The sequence below is a fragment of the Oryx dammah genome, unplaced genomic scaffold (assembly GCF_014754425.2).
Source record: "Oryx dammah isolate SB20612 unplaced genomic scaffold, SCBI_Odam_1.1 HiC_scaffold_29, whole genome shotgun sequence".
Lineage (NCBI taxonomy): Eukaryota > Metazoa > Chordata > Mammalia > Artiodactyla > Bovidae > Oryx > Oryx dammah.
In genome coordinates, this window is record NW_024070213.1 from 63065920 (window position 1) to 63093892 (window position 27973).

At 40.3% G+C, this 27973-nt stretch overlaps 1 protein-coding gene across 1 annotated transcript in view; it reads right to left on the reverse strand.

The window, feature by feature from the left end:
- Positions 1–10569: 10569 nt before the first annotated feature.
- The window catches only part of LRIG3 (leucine rich repeats and immunoglobulin like domains 3), a 57278-nt gene continuing 39874 nt past the window's right edge, over positions 10570–27973 (reverse strand). The window contains exons 11-19 of the mRNA XM_040233112.1: positions 24647–24718; positions 23984–24147; positions 20309–20629; positions 18253–18534; positions 16637–17089; positions 15498–15656; positions 13730–13873; positions 13364–13639; positions 10570–12138 (exon numbers count right to left, since the gene is read on the reverse strand). Coding sequence (XP_040089046.1) covers positions 11894–12138; positions 13364–13639; positions 13730–13873; positions 15498–15656; positions 16637–17089; positions 18253–18534; positions 20309–20629; positions 23984–24147; positions 24647–24718 — 2116 coding nt within the window. The 3' untranslated portion in view covers positions 10570–11893. The remainder of the gene's footprint in view (positions 12139–13363; positions 13640–13729; positions 13874–15497; positions 15657–16636; positions 17090–18252; positions 18535–20308; positions 20630–23983; positions 24148–24646; positions 24719–27973) is intronic.

A 27973-nucleotide genomic window follows, 5' to 3' on the forward strand; every position in this document is an offset into this window, starting at 1 on the left:
TGAACTGCAGCACACCAGGCTTCCCTGTCCTTCACTATCTCCCAAGGTTTGCTCAATTCATATCCACTGAGTTGGTGATGCTATCTATCTCATCCTCTGCTTTTGCCTTCAAATGGACAAGATACACCAAGCAAATAAAAAATGTAATTGGTGTAGACTAGACAGATTGACATTAGGTCCTCCAATCAGGTTAAGCCCTGAGTAGCAATTTTTTTTCCTTAAAAAAAAAAAAAACACTTTAAATTTTATACTGGAGTATATCCAATTGACATTGTTGTGATAGTTTTAGGTGGACAGCAAGGGACTCATCCACACATACAAATTTCCTTTTAAACAGGAGCCTTTCTTTTTTATCTTGAATCTCCGAGACACTTAGGCCATGCAGTACAATGTTCCGTGAAGAGTGACGAGGAGAGAGTAAGACGCTCAACATCACTTATTATTAGAGAAATGCAAATCAAAAATAGAGTGAGGTGTCACCTTGCACTGGTTATAATGGCTATCATCACAAAATCTACACACAATAAATTCTGGAGCGGGTGTGGAGAAAAGGGAACCCTCTTGCACTGTTGGCGGGTATGTCTACTGGTACAGCTACTATGGAAAACAATATGGAGATTTCTTAAAAAAAAAACTAGGAATAAAACTACCATATAGCCCAGCACTGATTTTTAAGGAGTGGGTCAAGAGAGAAGATTCAGTGAAAGAGACCAAGAAAAACTGATCAGCAAAACACATGTAGAACTAGAAGAATGTAGTGATTCAGAAAGGAAGAAGCATACAACGGTGTATTGGTCTCGTCAATAAGGGCTGTAAAGAAGTTATCAAATTTGGAAATTAGGGTATTGGTGATCTCTTTCGGTGATCTCGCCAAAGGCAAATTCAACTAAAGATAAGCAAATTCCTATCTCCCAAGTCAAACAGGAATTCTGATTTTGAGAAGTTTGAGGGAAAATAGGAGAGAGGACTACCTAGAGGTGAGGTTAAGAAAGATGAATATTGTTTTATAATAGGACTCATGTAACTATAGGTTGAGAATGAAGAGATCAAGATGGAGGGGTGGCAACTTCTCTTTTCAGTGACATCTCATTAGCCCCCCACATAAATCACATTCTCTTTAACAGGAAGCCTCTCACGAAGAGAGGCAAAAAGCAAAGGAGAAAAGGAAAGATATAAGCATCTGAATGCAGAGTTCCAAAGAATAGCAAGAAGAGATAAGAAAGCCTTCCTCAGTGGTCAATGCAAAGAAATAGAGGAAAAGAACAGAATGGGAAAGACTAGAGATCTCTTCAAGAAAATTAGAGATACCAAGGGAACATTTCATGCAAAGATGGGCTCGATAAAGGACAGAAATGGTATGGACCTAACAGAAGCAGAAGATATTAAGAAGAGGTGGCAAGAATACACAGAAGAACTGTACAAAAAAGATCTTCATGACCCAGATAATCATGATGATGTGATCACTAATCTAGAGCCAGACATCTTGGAAAGTGAAGTCAAGAGGGCCTTAGAAAGCATCACTATGAACAAAGCTAGTGGAGGTGATGGAATTCCAGTTCAGCTATTTCAAATCCTGAAAGATGATGCTGTGAAAGTGCTGCATTCAATATGCCAGCAAATTTGGAAAACTCAGCAGTGGCCACAGGACTGGAAAAGGTCAGTTTTCATTCCAATCCCAGAGAAAGGCAATGCCAAAGAATGCTCAAACTACTGCACAATTGCACTCATCTCACATGCTAGTAAAGTAATGCTCAAAATTCTCCAAGCCAGGCTTCAGCAATACGTGAACCGTGAACTCCCTGATGTTCAAGCTGGTTTTAGAAAAGGCAGAGGAACCAGAGATCAAATTGCCAACATCTGCTGGATCATGGAAAAAGCAAGAGAGTTCCAGAAAAACATCTATTTCTGCTTTATTGACTATGCCAAAGCCTTTGACTGTGTGGATCACAATCAACTGTGGACAATTCTGAAAGAGATGGGAATACCAGATCACCTGACCTGCCTCTTGAGAAATCTGTATGCAGGTCAGGAAGCAACAGTTAGAACTGGACATGGAACAAGAGACTGGTTCCAAATAGGAAAAGGAGTACGTCAAGGCTGTATATTGTCACCCTGCTTATTAAACTTCTATGCAGAGTACATCATGAGAAACACTGGGCTGGAGGAAGCACAAGGTGGAATCAAGATTGCCGGGAGAAATATCAATCACCTCAGATATGCAGATGACACCACCCTTATGGCAGAAAGTGAAGAGGAGCTAAAAAGCCTCTTGATGAAAGTGAAAGAGGAGAGCGAAAAAGTTGGCTTAAAGCTCAACATTCAGAAAACGAAGATCATGGCATCTGGTCCCGTCACTTCAGGGGAAATAGATGGGGAAACAGTGGAAACAGTGTCAGACTTTATTTTTTGGGGCTCCAAAATCACTGCAGATGGTGATTGCAGCCATGAAATTAAAAGATGCTTACTCCTTGTAAGAAAAGTTATGACCAACCTAGATAGCATATTCAAAAGCAGAGACATTACTTTGCCGACTAATGTCCGTCTAGTCAAGGCTATGGTTTTTCCAGTGGTCATGTATGGATGTGAGAGTTGGACTGTGAAGAAGGCTGAGCGCCAAAGAATTGATGCTTTTGAACTGTGATGTTGGAGAAGACTCTTGAGAGTCCCTTGGACTGCAAGGAGATCCAACCAGTCCATTCTGAAGGAGATCAACCCTGGGATTTCTTTGGAAGGAATGATGCTAAAGCTGAAACTCCAATACTTTGGCCACCTCATGCGAAGAGTTGACTCATTGGAAAAGACTCTGATGCTGGGAGGCATTGGGGGCAGGAGGAGAAAGGGATGACTGTGGATGAGATGGCTGGATGGCATCACTGACTCGATGGACATGAGTCTGAGTGAACTCCGGGAGATGGTGATGAACAGGGAGGCCTGGCGTGCTGCGATTCATGGGGTCACAAAGAGTCGGACACGACTGAGCTACTGAACTGAACTGAACTCACTGGTCCCTGAATAACCTTATACCTTCACCTCTTTTGATATTGGTTAGTTTCCAGAGCCTTGAATTTCCTCCCCTCTTTTGCCAGTTCTAATCTACTCCATTTATTCTTGCCTGGAAAATTCCATGTTCAGAGGAGCATAGTGGGCTAAAGTCCACAGGATTCCAGGGATCTGGACATGACTGAACACACACACACACCTAGCCCTCTTGACTCAGCTCAAATATGCCCTCCTCTGGTAAACGTCTGCCCTCTCATAGGTGGAAAAACCCTGCTTCTATTGTATCCATTACCATTAAGTTGGTAAAAAGGGTCCACTTTTCTATAGCAATGTAAGATATTGTTTATAGATGGGATAGGAAACATCCTATCTATTATTTTTATGTGTCATTTCTAGATATGCTTCAAGCCATGGATTTCCCACCTTATAATGAGTCATATTTTCCTGCTTCTTTGTATGCCTGGTAAGATTTTATTGTATATCAAATAGCATTAATTTGACCATGTTCAGTGCTGGATATATTTCTGAATTCCTGTAAATATTCTTGATCTTTGTTTTAAAAGACACAAAAGTTCCTTGGAAATAGGTTGATCCTTTCAAGGCTTGCTCTTGAAGCATTTTTAGGTTGAACAAGGACAGTCTTCAGCCTAGGGTTAATTGTGTCCCACTCCTGATGCAATGTCCTTAGTACTCAACCTGCTGCCCATTGAACCATATTTTCCACTCTGGCCAGTGGGAACAACTACTGCCCCTGTGGGAGCTTCACTAACTGTTCCTTCTAATCCTTTCAGATGGTTCTTCTTTCCCTGGCCATAGATAGTTGTCTCACATACAGATTCTCACTGGTATTCAACCACATACTCAAGGCGGACCTGCCGCAGATCTCTGGGACTCCCTATCTGTGCAGTTCTCTCTTTTGTCGTGCCCTAGTGGCCCTGGCCTTCTCAGACTCCCAGCTTGGCCTCCTTGACTCAAGATAGCTTTTTCCTCTTCCCTGTGCTACAACCTAACACAAGGGGTTCACCTGGTATCAAGGGCTCATCTCATTTGTTTCCCTTTTCTTGGGTATCACTGCCCTGTGATGCCTGATGTATAAAATCTGAAAACAATTGTTTCAACTATTGTTTCAATAATTACATTTTAATGAGGAAAATCAGTGGAGGTCTAGGAGTTATTTGTTTTCAGATAATAAAAAATGTCAATTATAAAGTTGTAAAGTTATAAATATTTAAGCTATAAAATTCAAATATTATGGAGAAAATTCTAACTTTTGATCACAAGGAGATTTTGCAGATTAATGGTTTTTCTTTTTCTACACTGCTTTATTACAATCAGAGTCGAGTTTCTTAGATATTCAGTTCATTTCAGTTCAGTTCAGTTCAGTCTCTCAGTCATGTCTTACTCTTTGTGATCCCATGAATCGCAGCACGCCAGGCCTCCCTGTCCATCACCATCTCCCGGAGTTCACTCAGACTCACATCCATCGAGTCAGTGATGCCATCCAGCCATCTCATCCTCTGTCATCCCCTTCTCCTCCTGCCCCCAATCCCTCCCAGCATCAGAGTCTTTTCCAAAGAGTCAACTCTTCGCATGAGGTGGCCAAAGTACTGGAGTTTCAGCTCCAGCATCATTCCTTCCAAAGAAATCCCAGGGTTGATCTCCTTCAGAATGGACTGGTTGGATCTCCTTGCAGTGCAAGGGACTCTCAAGAGTCTTCTGCAACACCACAGTTCAAAAGCATCAATTCTTCGGCGCTCAGCCTTCTTCACAGTCCAACTCTCACATCCATACATGACCAATGGAAAAACCATAGCCTTGAGTAGACAGACCTTTGTTACTAGCATCCATGAAATACATGTGAATTATAAGGCTACTTAAAGGAACTATGCTGTGTGGGCAACAGCACTTTTAATTTTTATTGTTTTTTGGGTAGTGATCAGTTGTGTCATAAGAAAGGCAAATCATAAACTTGTTTAGTTGCTAAGTGGCGTCAGACTCTGCAACATCCACTAATAAACTGATTATATTAGTATGTTTATTATATTAATATCTTGCTCTAATACTTTGGTCACCTGATGTGAAGATCTGACTCACTGGAAAAGACCCTGATGCTAGGAACGCTTGAAGGCAAAAGGAGAAGAGGGTGACAGAGGATGAGATGGTTGGATGGCATCACTGACTCAATGGACGTGAGTTTGAGCAAATTCCAGGAGATAATGAAGGACAGGGAAGCCTGATGTACTGCAGTCCATGGGATCGCAAAGAGTAGCACATGACTTAGTGACTGAACAACAACATCATCTTTTATTGTGAAAACACAGCTGTTCAGTAGACCTTTAGTAGACTGAATGTAAATTGATTTTCCTGCTGAGTGACAGACCAAAATACCTGGTGATTTTTCTGAAAAATATCCACTGATCTTTCATTTCTTCCTAGAAAATGTCCTATTGACAGACAAGTTAGCTGTTCTTAGTATTTCCCATACAATGACATCACAGCTGGCTCTGTAATTAACAGCTTCCCTGTGGTTTTTCTCAGGATGGTTCATAGAACGTCCTAAGGGAATAAGTTGCTATGCTTGGGATAAAAGAAAATGCTTGGTTTGGGAAAGGAGCTGGATTCTGCCAGATAAGAGAAAAAACATTTCAAGGTGGTAACTTTGCTGTCTGTCTAGGAGCTTCTTGGGAGAAGAGTTTGTTTTAATGATGTTACATACAGCTCAAGCATCTAACACAGAGCCTAGTGTAGTAGCCACTTAAAATTGCTGAACCAAAGATAAAATATGCACAAGGACAACTGATAATTGTCTAAATTGTATTGTTACCAAATTCCAAATCTGAGCTGTACAGATGTCAAAATAAAGCCACAGAGGGGCATGGGGGCTAGTCACAGGTACGTACTGTACAAAAATTGGGGGTGGGGAGGAGTCATGGTCTGAAAGGTGGGCTAGGATCAATGTGTAAAAGGTCTTATATATTGTGACTAGGATTGAAAGTTTAGCCATCAGAGGTTTATAAACAGGAAAATGACACTTTCAGATCTATTTTAGAAAAATACTTCTGATAGTGCAACAATGACTTGGCTGAGAGAGAGAGACAAGGGACAAGAGGACACTGCTGCAAGAGACAGGTAAGGGTCTGAACTTGGCTGTGGCAATGGGATAAGAGGGAAGATATAAACAGCCTTGAGAAAATTCAGGTGCGAGACAACAGGAGTGATGACTGATGATTAAACAAGAAAAAAAAGAGTATGGGATCTGCAGTTCTGGGATGCAGGTGGAAAAACCCGGTAATCAGCTTGTTCTGTGCCGTGCTGAGAGACTGCATGTAACGTGCTGCAGTAGCTCAGTTAGGATTAAACACAGTCAGTGCCTGTGCCAGCTGTCCTGCTAACCCACAGCATTCAGTAGCATTTAACACATTGAATTTTAAGAATGTATTTATGAATCTGCTTCCTGTCCCCCTGGCAATTAGGACGAGGATCATTTTTATCGTTTTACGTTACCTGTGCAAAATATACAGCTAAATATGTTTTAAAAAAGTTTTACAGTTAATACTGCACTGTTACCAAATTTCAACTCTTTTGAATTGTAGTTAGGTCCAAATAAAGCTATATGCAGGGGTCAGGAGGAATAAATTAGGAATTTGGGATTAACATATACACACTACTATAGATAACCAACAAGGAACTATGATATAGCACAGGGAACTATACTCAATATTTTGTAATAATGGGAAAAGAATATATGGGAAAATAATATGAAATAAACATGTATATGTATTAATAAATCACTTGCTACACACTTGAAATTAACACAACGTTGTAAATTAACTATGCTGCTGCTAAGTCGCTTCAGTCGTGTCCAGCTCTGTGCGACCCCATAGCTGGCCTCCCACCAGGCTCCCCCGTCCCTGGGATTCTCCAGGCAAGAACACTGGAGTGGGTTGTCATTTCCTTCTCCAATAAAAAATTAACTATACTTCAATTAAAAACATTTTTTAAGAAGATGGAACTGTACATGATACAGTAGAAAATATGGATACATAAATCTATTATATGTTGTTTTACTCTGTACTATTATTTATAGAAAAATACAGATAGAAGATATAATGAATGGGAGAAAAGCCATATACAGAGATACTATAAAACAACCACCAAATCAATGACAATACTCTCATGAAAGCAGTAGGTGTTATATTCAAACATGCTTTAAGAGAAAAGCTAAACTTACTTTTTAAAAGCCAGAATCAACCATGAAGCCCAATAAAGACAAGAGAAAAATCATTGGAGACAAAATCCAGTAATGAAATTGTGTACATTTGTGCCTTGCTTAGACTCATGCCTTGAAACGTCATCTCAAAATTCTTTAATTAAAAAAATAATTCTAATAAAAAGCTACATATGAATATCAGTTGTAATTTCTGTGTTCACAGGTATCCATTATTGCATGGAAAGGTATGAAATTCAGGATATAGAATTCAGATCCTAGATACTAAATAGAACAGAAATGGGAAACAGAATTTGCAATTTTTGCAATAGTAAGAATGTATTTGATAAGATGGATACATTTCAAATGGAAAAGGCGACGGCACCCCACTCCAGTACTCTTGCCTGGAAAATCCCATGGACCGAGGAGCCTGGTAGGCTGCATTCCATGGGGTCGTGAAGAGTCAGACACGACTGAGCGACTTCCTTTTCACTTTCACTTTCATGCATTGGAGAAGGAAATGGCAACCCACTCCAGTGTTCTTGCCTGGAGAATCCCAGGGCCAGGGGAGCCTGGTGGGCTGCCGTCTCTGGGGTCACACACAGTCGGACACGACTGAAGAGACAGCAGGGCAGGGATACATTTCAAACAATTTAAAACATTCAAAAAAACTAAGCTCATGGCATCTGGCTCCATCACTTCATGGCAAGGGGAAGGGAAAAAAGTGGAAACAGTGAGATTTCATTTTCTTGGGCTCCCCAAATCACTGCGGACAGTGACTGCAGCCATGAAACTAAGACGCTTGCTCCTTGGAAGGAAAGCTATGACAAACTTGGTGGTGGTTTAGTCGCTAAGTCAAGTCCAACTCTTGTGAGCCCATGGACTGTAGCCCGCCAGGCTCCTCTTTCCATAGCATTTTCCAGGCAAGATACTAGGAGTGGGTTGTCATTTTCTTCTCCAGGGGATCTTCCTGACCCAGGGATTGAAACCAGGTCTCCTGCATTGCAGGCAAATTCTTTACAGACTAAGCTACCAGGGAAAGTCTAGTGACAAACTTAGACGGTGTTATTAAGAAGCAGAGACATCACTTGGCTGCTGTGTTTTTCCAGTAATCATGTATGGATGTGAGTTGGACCATAAAGAAGGCTGAGCACCGAAGAATTGATTCTTTTTTTTTTTTTTAACTCATTCATGATTATTGTTTTTTTTTAATTTTTTAAATTTATTTTTTATTTTACAATTCTGTATTGGTTTTGCCATACATTGACATGAATCCACCACGGGTGTACATGCATTCCCAAACATGAACCCCCCTCCCACCCCCCTCCCCACAACATCTCTCTGGGTCATCCCCGTGTACCAGCCCCAAGCGTGCCATATTAATTGTGGTGCTGGAGAAGACTCTTCTGAGTCCCTTGCACTGCAAGATCAAACCAGTCCAACCTAAAGGAAATTAACCCTGACTATCCATTGGAAAGACAGATGCTGAAGCTGAAGCTCCAACACTTTGACCACCTTATGTGAAAAGACGACTCATTGGAAAAGACCCTGATGCTGGGAAAAACTGAAGGCAAAGGAGAAGGGGGTGGCAGAGGATGATGGTTAGATAGCATCACCGACTCAATGGACATGAATTTGAGCAAACTGTGGGAGATACGGTAGGACAGGGAAGCCTGGGATGCTTCACCCACTGCATATTCCAAGAGCAGGAAACAGAGCAGGCATTTTGCAATGACATTTTGTTCTCATTCTCTTTGAAAAATACCAGGATAATTCATCTATTATTGTATTGTAATGTTGGTTATAAACTACTTCCTATCACATTAAATCAAAAGGAGTAGAACCCCTCAAGTGTGTACAAATACCAAGTCACTCTTTTTTTCTATCAAGTTTTTCAAAGGGTACCTACCATTGGCTTTATTCTGAGAAGTAACTTTTGGTTTCTTTCTGTAGGAAAACTGTGACAATAGATGGTGATGCTCCACAGTTTAGTATTTATAAAATGTTGCCTACTACAATTAAGGAATATATACAGAGTGAAGTAAGCCAGAAAGAAAAACACCAATACAGTATACTAACACATATATATGGAATTTAGAAAGATGGTAACCGTAACCCTGTATGCGAGACAGCAAAAGAGACACAGATGTACAGAACAGTCTTTTGGAGTCTGTGGGAGAGGGCGAGGGTAGGATGGTTTGGGAGAATGGCATTGAAACATGTATAATATCATATATGAAACGAATCGCCAGTCCAGGTTCGATGCAGGATACAGGATGCTTGGGGCTGGTGCACTGAAATGACTCAGAGGGATGGTAAGGGGAGGGAGGAGGGAGGGGGTTCAGGATGGGGAACACGTGTATACCTGTGGCAGATTCATATTCATGTATGGTAAAACCAATACAATATTGTAAAGTAATTAACCTCCAATTAAAATAAATATATTTTTTAAAAAAGGAATATATATCCCTCAATATCTTAAAAAAACAGGTAAGATTATACCCCGTTAACTGTCCTTTCATTTTGTGTCAAAGGTGGAATTGAAGTAAAATATACTAAAGTTGTGAGAGTATCTATAAAGATGTGTTATAAAAGAATTAGTCTTATATTAGAAAGCAGGGAAAGATTAATCTGAAAATTTTAAGCATTCTCTTTCATAAATAAGTGATTTGATATTTACATACATCCTCTAATGAAGTCTGTGTTTTCTTAGGATATCTTAATACCTACTAGATTCACTTTGTTAACTCAATCTGGAGTCTCAAAATTTTATATATATATATATATTTGCAAATGTCAAAGAGAAATTAAGCTTCTACTGTTTCTCCAGACCACTAAAATTATATGTAATCCCTAAGTCAGCAGCATGCAAGAAGAGTTAAAAAAAAAATTATGTGAATGGAGAGTGAATCTAATTGTTGAATTTCAAGTGTGAATGAGTTAACCTTTGTATTTAAGTCCAGAAAAATTAAATCCTTTAAAAGAAGTTCATAATCCTTGAGGAGACCCCTTATCACTGCTTGGATTACATCTGGTAATAATGAAGACAAATTAACAAGATTTTGAAAATTTGGCCATATGATAAAGCCAAAGCATACGAAATCACTTTTCTGCCCTTAGTCGCTGGTTGTCCCAGGAAGGATCAACTTCCTGTCTTGGACTCTGGTGTCTAAATTAAAGGAGGGAAGATATTATTGCAGTCTGGGTTCCAGGCTTCCGGCTCACAAAAACACACAAAACTCACTAAAGAGAGAAACTTCACCCCCAACATATCCTGTGAGATGAATCTGCTTTTCTAATACGTGTTTTTAAATTTAGTTCAAAGAACTGACAATGAGAAAGTCACACCTTCAACGGGTTAGTAGAGTTTAAAGTTTAAAGTTTAAAGTACTATATTAACTTCTTCAATGCCAATCTTAAGATTTGCTAAGGGGAAAAACAGTTTGATCTAAACTATTAAACTTAATGCTTGTTTCAATTCCTTCAAACTACATTATTTCATTTTGGAAATGTGTAATTTTCTGTATGTGTATGTATGTATACCAGTCACATAACAACATTTTCACCTAAACACTGCTTAAAATAAGTACTTAAAATAATTGTTCACGTTTAAGTAACAGATTCTATAGTGAGTTTTTAACAAGTACAGCCATGATGACCAAATTAGAAAAGTACTGTAATTCTTAAACAGTGTTGCCGGATAGCTGAAGAGTGCCTTTTCTGTAAGAACTGCTTATCCAGCGGAAAATCAATAAGAACAGGAAAGAATTCCACCAGCATCCCATTACAACCTGGAACAGACGATGAAACCCCACATCTGCTACAGACATTTTCACTATAGAAATGGGCAATAAACCACTGTCTTATTATAATTAAAGGGACGGGGTATGTGAAACTATCTGGAAATGCACAAAGCATTAGACCACATAAAGTATTATGATAATTAAGGAAACATGGCTTGAACAGTGATTTAAGCAACGGTGGTTGTACTATATAACACTGGACTGCAACAACACATCTTTTTGTTTGTAGAGTTAAGAAATAAATGAATGTACCTCAAACCTTTGTAGCTCCCTCATTCTACAATGGGCTTTCACATACACTAATTTGAGTCTATATTACAACAACCCTGTGAGGTATACAGAATGATCATTTGCTCATATTTTAATGTGCTGAATGTAATTTCCACCAATGTGAGACATGATAATATGAACTAATTATGCCTAAAATGTGCTGAAAACAATGAAGATTGTTATTGGATAGATGGGGTTTGGGATCAAAATGAGACACTTTATTAAGAAGAACGTGCAAAATAAAATGGAGTGACCTCTATTCAAAAAACATACAAGACAGTTATTGTTTAAAATGCTTTAGTACTCATTTTTGATAAAAAGGAATCTGGCATTATAAAAATACATAAAATAGTCATGGATTTATACCATTAATTTACATTAAGATATTTTCTGCATAAAGCAAAGTTATAAAATAGTAAAGGTATTCCTATATGAAAGATACTCCCAGTATAAAATTTTTATGTCTTTTTGTAATTTTTGTCTATCTGTATAAATAAGACATTTTATCCTTTTAAAATTCATAGTTCCATTTAAAAACATAGGCTTCTCTCTCTCTTTTAAATAAAAGTCCACTTGAGGTAGTATGTTAGAACTTGTCCTTAGTCTCATTAGTTTATGTGTCCAAGTCATAAGACTGAAAATTTGAAGTCCTGTGGCTTTCTAAGGTCTGTTTATAGGTACGTGTGTGATTTTCTTGCTGAAAATCTGTCCTTTCTTTCCCATCTTCCTCTGACTCATAGTCCAAGTTCGGAGAAGAACGAGCTTTCAAGTGAAAGGCTCTTGGCTGACAATCCGATGACTGCCCAGAGCTTGAAAAGGCATCCAGGTGAGGTCTCCTCAGAGGCTTTCCAAATGTTCCTGAAAAAAAGAAACCCCTTGAGCATAGGGGGCCTTTTGGAGCAATCAACAGCATGCATTTCAAATGAAGGGGCATCTTTCCCCGTAAATACGGGGAGAACTTTCAAGTCCATGATATGGGGTTCAGGTAGATGACTATTCTTATGCTACGGAGAGAGACCTTATAGAGTGGGGCTAAAGGCACGTGCACCCCTCTGACACACACATCCACTGAATACAAGCAGCCCTTCTTCTCTGCTTTCAGGACCTACAGTAATATTATCAGCAGCAAGTTCCCTGACAGAAGTTCTTCCAAATCCTGTATTCACTAAAAGCCCACCATTCTCCACAAAGTGCATTTGGATAGTCATGTACAAGTAAACTGTGCCTCGGTATAGAAAGCTTCTCTCAAAATAACCCATATGTCTTGCCCTTTCTTCCTCAGTAGCAAATAATAATTCTATTGACTCAAATTCTCTCCTAGGCCCTATAAAAATTATTATTCATTTTTTTAAAAAGGGATATAAATAATCATACCATGAGAAAACATGACATTTCTTAAAGTTGGGTAAAATACTTAAAGATTCTATTTTTTTAGAAGTTGTGGTTCATTTTTCCATATTTCCATGCAGCAGAAAGATGATCTCAGTTCTTCCACTCAATCGTCCTCATGCACTAGACTAGAAACTTCAGAAATGAATCTCGGTGTCAGCCAGTGTCCACGGCCACCCCTGTGGGCTTTAGGATTCCAACAGCCTCCTCTGTAGGAGGCAGCCCAGCCTGGCTGACGAGAGGCTGTTGCCAGGTAGGACGCCGTCTGCACTCTGACTGTGGGTTTAGTTATAAGCCAGCAGACATCCCAAACCGCAGTCATGCCGTGCACACAACTCCACCCCAGAGGCTGCTGTAGCCCAAAACCACGTTTTCCACATGACTGACAAACTGCGATCCTCAGTCACTTCCAGAACTCTTGTCTTCAAGACGATGCCACACACAGAGTTGCCCAGAAAGTTCCTAAGGCTTAGTGTTGGATTAAATACCTAATCAAGTAAAATCCCCATGTCTGCCTCTGCTTTTAGAAACAAGGATACTAATTAATAGGATGTCACAACAGCACAAAAAAGATACATATACACACCAGAAACTATTCTTCACCAGTCTGGTGTTCAAAACTCTCATGGCTCTCCCCCATGCAACTTGCAATGTGGGTCTGGAGTCAAGGTACCTAATAATTTAATAAACTTACCCATGAAAGAATTACTCAAAGTAACTGATGCTGGCTCTGGACTTGGACTAAAATCTGCAGAAGACTTGTTCAGACATAAGTTGTTCATTCCGGGTCCGTCGTGTTGAGAATAAGAAGAGCTGAGTAACTTCTTTGCATGAGAAGGCCATCCTGTATCATTGACGCTCTGCTCGCAGGATTCCTCTGAAGGATGAGGACATGGGTAGCACTCCTTCTTCTTTATGTAACTGGGCTCGTAGTGGTCCATTAAAGCTGATCTCAGGTCAGGACCACAACCTTTTAAAAATGGGGACAATATCAGGAGACAGAATTAATGCTTCTAGGGGTCTCTCCAGGAAACAGAATTCAGAAATGAAAACCACATACCTGTATGACAGACTTCAAATGGATCTGAGCCATACATGCTCCCCTTCAAATACACAGGGCCTGAGGGTCCCAAAAAGGGACAAAGGAACGGGTCTGTGGCAGCTTCCACATCGGCTTCACTGCTGTTGTCAACGTGGCATGTCCCTTTAAAACACATGTCTTAATCACTGAACCATAAGTTCAATTACCATTCAGCCATCTCTTCACTTTTGACAGTTTCCATATTTATAGATGAAAAGTTCAGACAGAATATTATATAAAGGAAATATTGCAGAAATTTACAGAAAGGTTTTTTCAGAATTTAATGATGCCTATAGATTAGTGATTAAATAAGTTTATGGTATCTTACTAAAAGAGAAGTTGATGAACCATTGAACTGGATATGTCAGCCTTACTGCTGACCCCACCCCCTGGTTTCCAAGAGAAACTGATCTGTGCATGGACACTGTGGCTGAAGCAGCGATGGTTTGAACCACACGATGCTACCAGCACTGCCTGCCTCCTCCAGAAAGTCACTGATGACCAGATGAGGTACTGGCACTTAACCAATGACCTCTTAATGCCCAGCTCAAAGATGAAGTTGGCCAAAAAGAAAAAAAACAAACAGAAACCCATCATGAGTTATCTGTGCTAAGCAATCCAGAAATGATATTCTGGTTAGCAGCGGACCTAGCAGCTGAAGGACAAGAGACATCAGGAAGGTGAGAGGTGCCACAATGGACCATGTGCCTGGGCAGCCGGAACTGGGCAGTCCTTGTGGGGGCTGGTCTCAGCGAGAAGCAAATGTGTAGAATGTGATTCGTTACCACTGGCGATCTCTAGGGCTAGTCTGAGAGAGGCCTGATCTTCAGCCCCAGCACCCAGCAGATATGGCACTATTAGGCTCCAGTTCTGTCCCTTTACTTCTTAAAACGCCTTTTCAGTAAACCTGGCTCTATTCAAGTGAGCCTGGGCTTCTGCTCTTTGCAAGCAAATGAGTCTAATCAGAACAACTGCTTTTATGCTCAAATCTTCTCTCCTATCTCTATGCTCTCTATCACTGCCTTGTCAAGCTCTTTGCAATTATTTGCTGAATTTTTTGTCTCACTGCTGACTAAACAGTAAAACTGGAAACGTTCTTCCCTCCAAACTATGGAGTCCACCACAGAGTATATACTCAATCAACATTTGTGAGAAAAGATGGTAAAATGTCAATAGCTTCTACTTACTAAGCACTTAATATGTGCCAAGCCCCATATACTATCATTTTCTCTAATGTTCACAACAACCTAATAGGGAAGAATTATAATTGCCCAAGCATACACAGGGAGTGTCAGAAGTGGGTCTTGAACCAAGCTGATGCTCTTATATTATGCAGCCTCCATTATAATTCTTTATACAGTTCTTAAAGTGAGAGTCAGAATTATAAGTCTCCAACAGAATGATTTTAAATCATTTGACTCTTGAGACCATGCATGAAACCAGTCAGTGTCACTGAAGTAAGAAGAACATTCAGGGCCAAAGGACATTTACGACAGAAAGGAAATACTACATCGTGCGGAGAATTAAATCTTACCTAAGCTACGTGTCTTATTGCTAGAAACAAAGATTTTTCTAGTATTTAAGAGATAGGCTTAGAACTATTTAATATCAGCTTTGCTAGTGATTTTGGGCCAGGTCCTAAATATATGAGTGTATCAATTCCCTGTGGAAATTAACATCGTAATTTGAACTTTCTAAAGGGTTATTTCAAAATGCCAATAGCCCACGTTCCGTTTTAAACACGTACCATTACTATCGTGCTGTGGTAAGAAAAATCCGCCTCCCGAAGAAGTGACGAACTGGTGGTGGCTTCCGTTTTCTGAGGAGACGTACCCGTCCTGTCTGTCCGCTAATGTCCCCTGAGATGACAAATAACTCGGGATATCAGCTGGCAAGTTGGTCTCATCTGTAATCAACAACAGTGTTCTATGAACCAAGAATGGTCACAACTGCCACACAGCCTTCCCTGATGAATGGCATATACCCTTTTGTTTTGTTTTCTGTTTAAATCTAATCAATCTACCCTTGCAAAACCATCCTGATGGACAGCACACCAGGGTTCTGCTGCTCTGGGGCACCTCAGCTGATTTTCTGCTTTGTGGCCTGTGGGATACTCCTCTCAAATTTCTTTACTTCTATTTTTATTTTTTTAAATTTTTGTCTGCACTGGGTTTTCGCTGCAGTGCACAGGCTCTTCGGCACATTGCCCAAGCTTCCCTAGTTGTGGCACATGGGCTTAGTGGCCCTGTGCTATGTGGGGATCTCAGTTCCTCGACCAGGAATCGAACCTGAGTCCCCTGCATTGGAAGATGGATTCTTAACCTCTGGACCACCAGGGAAGTCCCACTCCTCTCAACTTTCAAAGACAACAAATGCTTACAAAGATAAAGATAATTTTCATGAGACAGTATTTCAGATACCATCTAAGCTTGATTTCTGCCATATTCCTGAGTTTGTATTATTCACTGATACAGGAGTTTGCCTATACAATCAAAGCCCCTTTCTCCTAGATGGCTGCATACACACATATGCACACATGCTCACAAGGGACAAGACAATGGCCAAGTGTAAGCCTCATGACTGAAGGCTGTTTCTGGCCCTCCACCACCATCTGAGGCTGTGTGCTACCTGAAGCTCTGCATGGTCTTTCACAGCCAACATGCCGTTCTGATGAGGTTCTGACAAAAAGCACTCATCTTTAACCATCCGCTTTAATCTGGGCTGGGGCGTTATTTTTAGCTAACCATAGTTGCCCAGCTTGAAACAAATGAGTCACTCTTGTGACATGGCCTCAGATTGCGACAGACACACTCAGAAGTGAATCTCGGCAGGACCACAAGCACACACACGACTCCTGCGCCCCATGCCAGGCTTTCGTGGACACACCTGTGTTGGTGATGCTGCAGTCTTCGTTCCTCCGCCGTGTGTGGTAGATGATGACCACCCACACGAGTGATGTGCCCACCACGCAGCAAACCACCGCGATGATCACAATGCCCACGGTGGCCCAGCCGTCGTCGTCCAGGGACGAGGCCGTCATCTGAGGGGAGTCGCAGGTTGGGGTGGGGATCACGCTGAGGCGCACGTGGCCTCTCTCGGTGCCCAGGGTGTTAGACATTTCACACGTGTACTTCCCGGCATCGCTGATGTCAGAGTCCACAATGATTAGTAGCTGGTTGCCTGCTGCGAAAAAGTGTCTTTCGGTGACCACCAAGGGGCTGTCATCCTTGGTCCAGTTCAGTCTGGGGGGAGGGCTCCCCCCTGCAATGCACTGCAGGACGGCCGTTTCCCCCTTGGTTACAGTTCGATCTAACAGGGGCCGCAAGAACGACGGTGTCTCTGAAACGACAAGTTATGCTTTTAATCTCTGACACGAAGTTAGGGTTTACACAGCATAAGACCTTGTGCTTCGATTTATTCAAAGGGGAGCTGAAACTGGATTCTCCCACAGCTTCACGCCCATGCCTCTTTAAAACCTTGAACATGGATATGACATCTGGGCTTTCATTTCATCACTTGGCTGTCATCTCCTTATAACACCATTTAAGGATAATATTTACTGTTTTTCTCAGTCTCCCTCATTCTTGGCAAGGTTGGAGAATGATGGAAGTCGGGCAAAGCAAAACATTTTAGACATATTTTAGAAATAGAAAATGCATAAAAATAATATTAAGCACAAGGGTGTGTTGATGGATGAAAAAAATCAGAATGTTTAAATTTTTAAAGAGAAACTTCCTAGTGCTAGATGTCCCCATCTGTATTAAAATTCTGAAAATAATTTACTTTTATTATTTGGTGATCATAAGGTTACCCTGATTTACTCTTTCAAAGATATACATATAGGATTAACATGCTCACATTTTTAGAAGGCATCTGTTTAGGTAAATGATCCTGATGCTGGGAAAGATTGAGAGCATGAAGAGATGGGGAAGACAGAAGATGAGACGGTTGGATGGCATCATCAACTCAATGGACATGAGTTTGAGCAAACTCCAGGAGATGGGGAAGGACAAGGAAGACTGACATGCTGCAGCCCATGGGTTGCAAAGAGCTGGACACAACTAAGTGACTGAATAACAACAAAGTAAATGATAAAGGGTGAACTCATTTCCAGAGTGGTATGGGAGGCTGAGAAAAAGAAGTCCCTCTGAATTTATTCAGATACTTATTTTTTTATATTCTTTATACTGTTAAGACTTTAAGTACAGATTGTATAATGGAAAGAGTAGAGAAAGTTAATTCTAGCAAAGAGAGCATCAAAGCATTACTCTTCCCCCTCATCTTAAGAGAGGGGGCAGATTCATCTCACTGCCCACAGGTCTGAAGGTGTGATGTATTCCCCGATCTGAAAGCTTCTGAGAAGCCACTGTCGTTTCCAGGAAAGGGCACTGTCCTACAGATCAGCCCTCACCCTCTCGAGTTCTGACACTTCTTAGGGCCTTTGGGTGAGCTGGTATCCTAAAGACTAACATGTATCACAGAATCTGAAAGCATCCACTCACCAAGGACAGTTAGAGTTGCATTTGCAGAAATGCTGCCGGCACTGTTTTGAGCGGTGCAGCTGTACACCCCGATGTCCTCTATCTTCACATCCACAATGAAGAACACATCATCCTCAGGCATCACGTGCATGCGTCTCTCCCTCGCAGCCGGGAAGTCCGTGCCCCCGTCTTTCTGCCAGGCTATCTGCGGGGCTGGGTGTCCCAGAGCAGCGCACTCCAAGCGTGCCATGGCCCCGGCACGGATGGTGAGGTCCATGGGGGTTTTGGTGAATGAAGGAAGCACTGAAATAAGAAACACAACATGGGGGCATTAGCATTCTGGAGTTAGGAGGTTAATTTTCATCCCCCCCACGCCCCTGCTTTTTTGGGATACTTACAAATGTCCCTGACATAGTAAGGCAGGGGTTGTTTCCAACTGCAAGAGTTGGAGTGATCAAAAAGCTCCTCAAGGTTACACAGGTATGGAAATGACGGAGTCAGGATGAAACAGGTCACCTGAGCTTCACACTGATGGTCTTTCTGCTATTTTCCAGTCACTTTTTAGTTTCCTTAATAATTATCTATGAGACCTTAGGCAAATCAGTTCATCTGTTTGTACCCTGGCCATTCTTTTTTTTTTAAAGTTCCTTCTGGCTCTAACATTCTATGACTTTAGACATGCTTTTTGCCCTACAATTTTCTGTTCTATGTGTCAGGCCTCAGCAGTTATTTGTGGAATGAACACATTAATGAGCCATATCTTCTACCATGGACAATAAAAACAATGAAATGATAAACTGCAAAACTGTCTACTTGCCACACAAAGCACAGGATGAGACACTTGCATCAGCAGCAGCTAATGCTTATTGTATCTACTGAGCACTTACTCTATTCCAGGCATTCTGCTGAGTCCTTTACACAAATTATTTTATTTCACAGTAAAGGTAGGTATTATTATTCCTACTTGAAAGATGTAGAAATGGAGATACAGAGAGGTTAAGCAACTTCCTGAGAGTCCCACAGCTGATAGCAGGAGAGGCAGGACTCAAACCGAGATCTCTAAACTAAAGGTGGTGTGCTTTCTGTTGATGGGAATATAAACCAGTGCAGCCACTACAGAAAACAGCATGGAGGTTTCTTAAAAAACTAAAAAAAACACAGTGACCTTATGACCCAGAAATTCCACTCCTGGGCACATGTCTAGAAAAGATGAAAATTCAAATTCTAAAAGATACATGTACTCCAATGTTCACAGCAGCACTATTTACAATAACAAAGACACAGAAACAAGCCAAGTATCCTTTAGCAGATGATTTAAGAAGATGTGGTATATACATACAATGGAATATGAGTTATAAAAAAGAATGAAATAATGTCATTTGCAGCAATATGGGTGGGGACCTAGAGAGTCTCACACTAGTGAAGTAAGTCAGACAGACAAAGACTATATCACATATATCTGGAATCTAAACAAATAATACAAATTAATCTATGTATATAAAACAGACTCACAAACACAGATAACAAACTTATGGTTACCAAAGGGGAAAGGGGCTGAGAGAATGGGATTAACAGATACCAACAGCATAAAACAGACAAGCATCTAGGATTTCCCATAAAACACAGGGAACAATATTCAATATCGTGTAGTAACCTCTAATGGAAAATAATTTGAAAAAATATACATATAACTGAATCACTTTACTGCATACCTGAAACTAACACAATGCTATAAATTAACTATATCTGAATTTTTTAAAAAAGTGATATCCTTTAACTGTTCTTCATGGTCTTCCTCATCAGACCAAGCACACCACGAACTCTCAAAGAACAAAAGGTGTCTGGTTTACTGGGTTACCCACCGTGCTAAGCATGGGGTCTTCAATACAATAACAGCTAGCTCAGGTACACATAACCAAGAATATCAATAATGTGGAGTGAGAGGCAGGGAAAGGCAGGGTTTAGGTGGAGAACTCTGAGGGCAGAGAACAGGGCTGGCAATAAGAGAAAGAGAAGAAACCAGGTACTTTCATAAAAACATATCTTTAAATGCAAGAGGAAAGGTCAGGTCACATACTATTTACTGTGAGCTTGGCTTTGACAGAGTAGGATGAACCGAAGTGATTGGAGATGACACACTGGTATTTCCCTTCACTGGTAAATTCCACGTTACGGAGTCGAAGAATGGTGGTGTACTCCATCACCTCGCCACCTTGGGCCCGGAGGTGTGCATAATTTTCCATTTCAGCATCGTGCAGTAGTTCATTGTCTTTTTTCCAAGCGAAAGTCATTGGGGAATCACTGCTGCTGGCAGCCGAGCAGATAAAACTCAAATTGGAACCTTTTATTGCTGACTGCGTTTCTGGCTGAACCGTGATCTGGGGTTTAGGAAAATCATCTGTTCAAAATGGAGAGGAGGAAACAAAACAGCTTTAAAGCTTGAGAGTCCAAATGCTACTCAGATTGGAACACCAAGAAACTCAAAACAAACAGTGGCTTAGGTTTTACATTTTGTGTATGTTTCACAGATGGACTACCAGTCCCAGTGTTGAAACAACAGACTGGGAGAGAGTGTATAAAGTCAGTCATTCATTCCAAATAGAGCCTGAGACCTATTTACACATCACTAACTGGGAGGAGACTGATATTTTGGAATACAGTTTACTCCAGACCTGTGCTTTTTTTTTTCTTGCAGAAATACAAGAAGAAATTGGTTAAGACACGTTCAGGCTCCTGGATCACCTTTAAGTGCTACTATCAGGAACTGCATTTTTCCCCATGGTCTCCACAAATAAGAAGCAGAAAAATAAGAAATCTAATGTCAATAATGATAATCAGTATCACTAAAGACAGCAATAAACATTCCATTTACCAAAACTAGAACTCTTATTGTTAGTCACTCAGTAGTGTCCAACTCTTTGAGACCCCATGGACTGTAACCCGTCAGGCTCCTCTGTTCATAGAATTCTCCAGGAAAGAATACTGAAGTGGGCAGCCAGTCCTTTCTCCAGGGGATCTTCCTGAGCCAGGGATTGAACCTGGGTCTCCTGCATTGCTGGCAAATTCTTTACCATCTGAGCCACCAGGAAACCCAAAGAGCAATCATTTTTAGGTAGGGCAGGAGAAAACAAACCTGCAGTGAAAGACAAAGCATCCCTCAAGGTCTCTATGGGACCCTGGTTCCAGCCTGGAGTTTAGGGTGGACAGTCTACCAGGCTGCTGCGCTGCACTGTCAGAGCTACATTATAATTACAGATAAGCAGCTCTGTCATTCCAAACAGTTATATTCAGTTCTGTTACTTTTTGGAAAAGTTACCTTTCTGAACTTCAATTTCTCAGAGATGGTCTATACCCAGAAGGAAGCATCTTAAATCAACCAAAATATATTATTTGGGTGCACTGAAAAAATGATGCATGTATGCGTGCATGTGTGTGTGTGTGTGTGTGTGTGAAAAAATGCATGCGTGTGTGCGTGCATGCGTGTCTGTGTGTGTGTGAGTGAACAGGGTATGGAGGACCCTTTGACAACTCCAATGCAGCTAATTTCCAATGGCACACCTGCATGTTGTAACCAGGATGGTTTCTTTTTCTGTAGGACTATTCTAGAATTCTCATCTGGTAAATCAAGGTTCAGATTCACAGTGGAGGGAGTGAAAAATCCATGGATGTGACACAGACAGACACACACCTACACCTATGTATTTCTCAAAGTAATAGAGAGTTGTATCTTAAGACTAGAGAACTGAGAAATAAAGACCACGGAAAAGAAATAGCTCAGGCCTTACAAATGAATGCCAAACGCTTATTTAGATCCAAAAGCTACATCAGATATTTTATTTGTACAAACTGTTGGCACCACTTAATACAGCAATGTAAAAAAATATATATGTTTTTCTTGTACTTAACTAAACAATTGTAGGCAAAGTAGTTTTAAATAAAATTTAAAGGCAAAAGTAGAATTGGGCTCTGTAATATCTTAACACACATACTAAAATTCAAGTGAATTTTGATTTCATGTTCTATATGCAAATTTAGTTTCACACAGGTCTCCATGACATCAGATAGTAAACAGCAGAGTAATGCAGTAGACCAGCTGGGAGAAATATCAATTGCCAGGAGAAATGTCAATTGCTGGGAAAAATACCAATAACCTCAGATACGCAGATGAGACCACCCTTATGACAGAAAGCAAAGAAGAACTAAAGAGCCTCTTGATGAAAGTGAAAGAGGGGAATGAAAAAGCTGGCTTAAAACTCAACATTCAGAAAACTAAGATCATGGCATCCGGTCCCATCACTTCATGGCAAATAGATGGAAAAACAACAGAAAAAGTGTCAGACTTCATTTAGGGGGGCTCTAAAATCACTGCAGATGGTGACTGCAGACATGTAATTAAAAGATGCTTCCTCCTTAGAAGAAAAGTGATGACCAACCTAGACAGCATATTAAAAAGCAGAGACATTACTTTACCAACAAAGGTCTGTCTAGTCATAGCTATGGTTTTTCCAGCAGTCATGTATGGATGGGAGAGTTGGACTATAAAGAACCAGAGTGCTGAAGAATTGATGCTTTTGAACTGTGGTGTTGGAGAAGACTCTTGAGGGTCCCTTGGACTGCAAGGAGATCCAACCAGTCCATCCTAAAGGAAATCAGTCCTGAATATTCATTAGAAGGACTGATGCTGAAGCTGAAACTCCAATACTTTGGCCAACTGATGTGAAGAACTGACTCACTGGAAAAGACCCTGATGCTGGGAAAGACTGAAGGCAGGAGAACGGGACAACAGAGAATGAGATGGTTAGATGGCATCACTGACTCAATGGACGTGAGTCTGAGCAAGCTCTGGGAGTTGGTGATGGACAGGGAAGCCTGGCATGCTGCAGTCCATGGGGTCACAGAGAGTCAGACATGACTGAGTGACTGAACTGAACTGAATGCAGTACACAGAGGACTTCACCAGAGAGATGGAAACCTGGGCGTCTGAGTTAGATCTGCTAACTAGCTCTCTGAATTTGGGTAAGCAGACATCTATGCCGAGAGGCTTAGATGTATAATAAACAATGGCCCTTAAATTTATTTACAATAAACTCAAACTTTCTGTTACTTGTAATGTTTTACTCACCAACAGTAAAATATTAGATAGCAACACTGACTCAATGGACATGAGTCTGAGCAATCTCTGGGAGACAGGTGAGGACAGAGGAGCCTGATATACTACAGTCCATGGGGTTGCAAAGAGTTGGACTCGACTTAGTGACTGAACAATGACAATAAAATTTTTAGTAGTCTATCAATCACTAGCTAATAATTGTCTCTTTCTAGTCCCTGTAAACAGCATCTGCAAAAGATTCAAGTCAGTCTCTTCACTGAACTCAAGAGAACCTCTCAACAACCCCTGGATCTGGGGAGGACATACAGCAGTATTCCCATTTCACAGATTAGAAGACCGAGTTTTAGGACTTGCAATTAAATAGCAGGGCTGCTACTATCCTCCAATTCTCTCAAGATAACGTCACTCTCTTTCCACTAGACCACCCTGATGCCAACACAAAGAGGAAGAAATTATAGAAAAAAAAATGTTTTCATCAGTAAAAACTGCAATCATCAGCAAACTACAGATCCATTCTCATCTACCTCAGCAGAAATAAGAGCTTCATGTAGGGTATATAAATTTATGCAAATCCATTCTTTGGACAAATGGGAGGAAAAAAAAGAAAAATGAATAAAAGGCAAAGACCACAGTTCCACTCACCACACACAAAGCCATCTGGACTAACAGCAAAAATACTTCTTCCCTTCAACAGCTGAGGATGGGCACAACTGGCATTTACGAAGCTCTGAAAGTTGTTTTCCGCCACCCACTGTGGGAGCCATTTCAGTTGGCAATCGCACAAAAGGCTTGATGTATTTAAGTGCCTGAGGAGAGTAATTACATTCAATCTGTTTTGTATGAAATGCAGATTTCTACAAGTAAACTAAATTCAAGTAAATATTAACAAAGCATTGAATGGAGAAACCAAATACACACATCCCATGGAATAAATATTCTATAGTGCATCTTAAAATGCAAGATGGTGAACTAGCACCATTTTGTTGTTGTTGTTCTTATTGATGGGAGAGACAGAAGTACAGCAACGCTGAAAATATCTCAGTACTGAAAACTGGTTACGATGATGAGGCATTGCGCTATACTGGGTCTCACAAATTTAAACCATATATCTAAGAAAAAGAAACTCCTCTTTGCAACAAATGGAACAAAAACCCCACTCCTCCTGCTTTCTGGTAATAAAAGTTAAGTAATATGATGAACGTGCCACACACTTTCTACAGATGCATAATCCAGGATGCCCCATCCCTTGACAGTTGGCCCCTCAATGCTTTAAGTGAAACTCTTGGAAAGAAAAGAAATGCTTACAGTTGTTGAAGCTTCTTCATTTGTGAAAAAGCATTGCCTTGTAATGACATGATTGCGTTGTCACTCAGGTCTCTGAAAAAACCACCAAATCAAATACATTAGAGGAAATTACAGTCACTGTGTGCCTGCAGGCACAGGTTGGGCCCATGATGCCTACCCCCAACTCACCCCCAAAATATTCTATGTGCTGAAATGCACAGATAGGGTGATCCGAGAACTCATCAGGAGGCTTGTGTTCAAGAACAAGGATATCTGATTCAGAGGCAGATTCTGTTACGGTGAGAGAGATTTTATATCACCACACACAGATTTTTTGACTCTTAAGGGCCTAACCCGTTCTGCCGTGTTATTTTCTTGTATTTCTCATTATTCAAATTAGTAAACTTTAGAAACTTAAATACACATTTAAAATTCCTTATAATTATGCTTTTAAAAAACCATCACGTATAGAACATCTTCTGTGAAATGCAACCATGTTAAGTGATTTTTGTTTACACATTATTATATTTTACTCCTCACTGTAATACAAAAAAGAAGATGGTATAACCACCTTGGCTCAGCATGAATGGGGCAGATAAGATTTGAACTCAATTATTTTCAATTTCAAAACCGATGTTCTTAGTCATTAGCCTCTCCTGATACATACAACTTACTAATGGGGAGACAGGTAGGTGTTCAGACAGGAGGACTAAAACAAACCAACCAACAACCAGCCACTTCAGGCAGGATGTTCATAAAATGAGAGAATATTCTGGGCTGATTTTTTTTTTTTTCCACTGGTGCTAACAAGCAGTCTGAATTAAAGTCCTCCCCGCCTGTACTACTGTTTTCCTTTAGAGGGTTCAGAGTGGACAAAGGGGATTCTGAATGAGATGAGGGGCAAGAGAAGACAGAATTAAGGTCCCAAACGTGGGCAAAGACAGACGCTGGGAGAGTTAGGAAGATTTAGGAAACTAAAGGAAACGTCAATGCTCCACGGATCCACTAATTCCATTTTCCCAGAAGTGGAAGGCTCAGATGACAAACCCTTTTGGCTAGTTTCCCTTTGAAAATAACTTATTTCAGGAAGCCTGACAATACTGGCCCACCCTCTGCACAGTCACCCCACTGTAACCCGGACTGCGGCACTGCAACCATGGCTGGCCGTCCAGAGCTCTCTGCAACCCAGGGCTCAGCGGGAAGATGACAAGAGAGTGGTGCAGATAATCACTATGCACACAGCACCAGTGACGGTACAAACCAACTGTGCATTTTAAATGATTAACTTCTACTGTCCAACTTTACTATATTCATTAATTAGCTCTAGTAATTTTCTGGTAGAGTCTTTAGTGTTTTCTATGTAGAGGATCATGTCATCTGCAAACAGTGAGAGTTTTACTTCTTCTTTTCCAATTTGGATTCCTTTTATTTCTTTTTCTGCTCTGATTGCTGTGGCTAAAACTTCCAGAACTATGTTGAATAGTAGTGGTGAAAGTGGGCACCCTTGTCTTGTTCCTGACTTTAGGGGAAATGCTTTCAATTTTTCACCATTGAGGATAATGTTTGCTGTGGGTTTGTCATATATAGCTTTTATTATGTTGAGGTATGTTCCTTCTATTCCTGCTTTCTGGAGAGTTTTTATCATAAATGGATGTTGAATTTTGTCAAAGGCCTTCTCTGCATCTATTGAGATAATCATATGGTTTTTATTTTTCAATTTGTTAATGTGGTGAATTACATTGATTGATTTGCGGATGTTGAAGAATCCTTGCATCCCTGGGATAAAGCCCACTTGGTCATGGTGTATGATCTTTTTAATGTGTTGTTGGATTCTGATTGCTAGAATTTTGTTGAGGATTTTTGCATCTATGTTCATCAGTGATATTGGCCTGTAGTTTTCCTTTTTTGTAGTATCTTTGTCAGGTTTTGGTATTAGGGTGATGGTGGCCTCATAGAATGAGTTTGGAAGTTTCCCTTCCTCTGCAATTTTCTGGAAGAGTTTGAGTAGGATAGGTGTTAACTCTTCTCGAAATTTTTGGTAGAATTCAGCTGTGAAGCCGTCTGGACCTGGGCTTTTGTTTGCTGGAAGATTTCTGATTACAGTTTCAATTTCCGTGCTTGTGATGGGTCTGTTAAGATTGTCTATTTCTTCCTGGTTTAGTTTTGGAAAATTGTATTTTTCTAAGAATTTGTCCATTTCTTCCAGGTTGTCCATTTTATTGGCATATAATTGCTGATAGTAGTCTCTTATGATCCTTTGTATTTCTGTGTTGTCTGTTGTGATCTCTCCATTTTCATTTCTAATTTTATTGATTTGATTTTTCTCTCTTTGCTTCTTGATGAGTCTGGCTAATGGTCTGTCAATTTTATTTATCCTTTCAAAGAACCAGCTTTTGGCTTTGTTGATTTTTGCTATGGTCTCTTTTGTTTCTTTTGCATTTATTTCTGCCCTAATTTTTAAGATTTCTTTCCTTCTGCTAACTCTGGGGTTCTCTAATTCTTCCTTTTCTAGTTGCTTTAGGTGTAGAGTTAGGTTATTTATTTGACTTTTTTCTTGTTTCTTGAGGTATGCCTGTATTGCTATGAACTTTCCTCTTAGCACTGCTTTTATAGTGTCCCACAGGTTTTGGGTTGTTGTGTTTTCATTTTCATTAGTTTCTATGCATATTTTGATTTCTTTTTTGATTTCTTCTGTGATTTGTTGGTTATTCAGAAGCGTGTTGTTCAGCCTCCATATGTTGGAATTTTTAATAGGTTTCCTCCTGTAATTGAGATCTAATCTTAGTGCATTATGGTCAGAAAAGATGCTTGGAATGATTTCGATTTTTTTGAATTTATCAAGGTTATATTTATGGCCCAGGATGTGATCTATCCTGGAGAAGGTTCCATGAGCACTTGAGAAAAAGGTGAAATTCATTGTTTTGGGGTGAAATGTCCTATAGATATCAATTAGGTCTAACTGGTCTAATGTATCATTTAAAGTTTGCGTTTCTTTGTTAATTTTCTGTTTAGTTGATCTGTCCATATGTGTGAGTGGGGTATTAAAGTCTCCCACTATTATTGTGTTGTTGTTAATTTCCCCTTTCATACTTGTTAGCATTTGTCCTACATATTGCGGTGCTCCTATATTGGGTGCATATATATTTATAATTGTTATATCTTCTTCTTGGATTGATCCTTTGATCATTATGTAGTGGCCTTCCTTGTCTCTTTTCACAGCCTTTGTTTTAAAGTCTATTTTATCGGATATGAGTATTGCCACTCCTGCTTTCTTTTGGTCTCTATTTGCATGGAATATCTTTTTCCAACCCTTCACTTTCAGTCTGTATGTGTCCCTTGTTTTGAGGT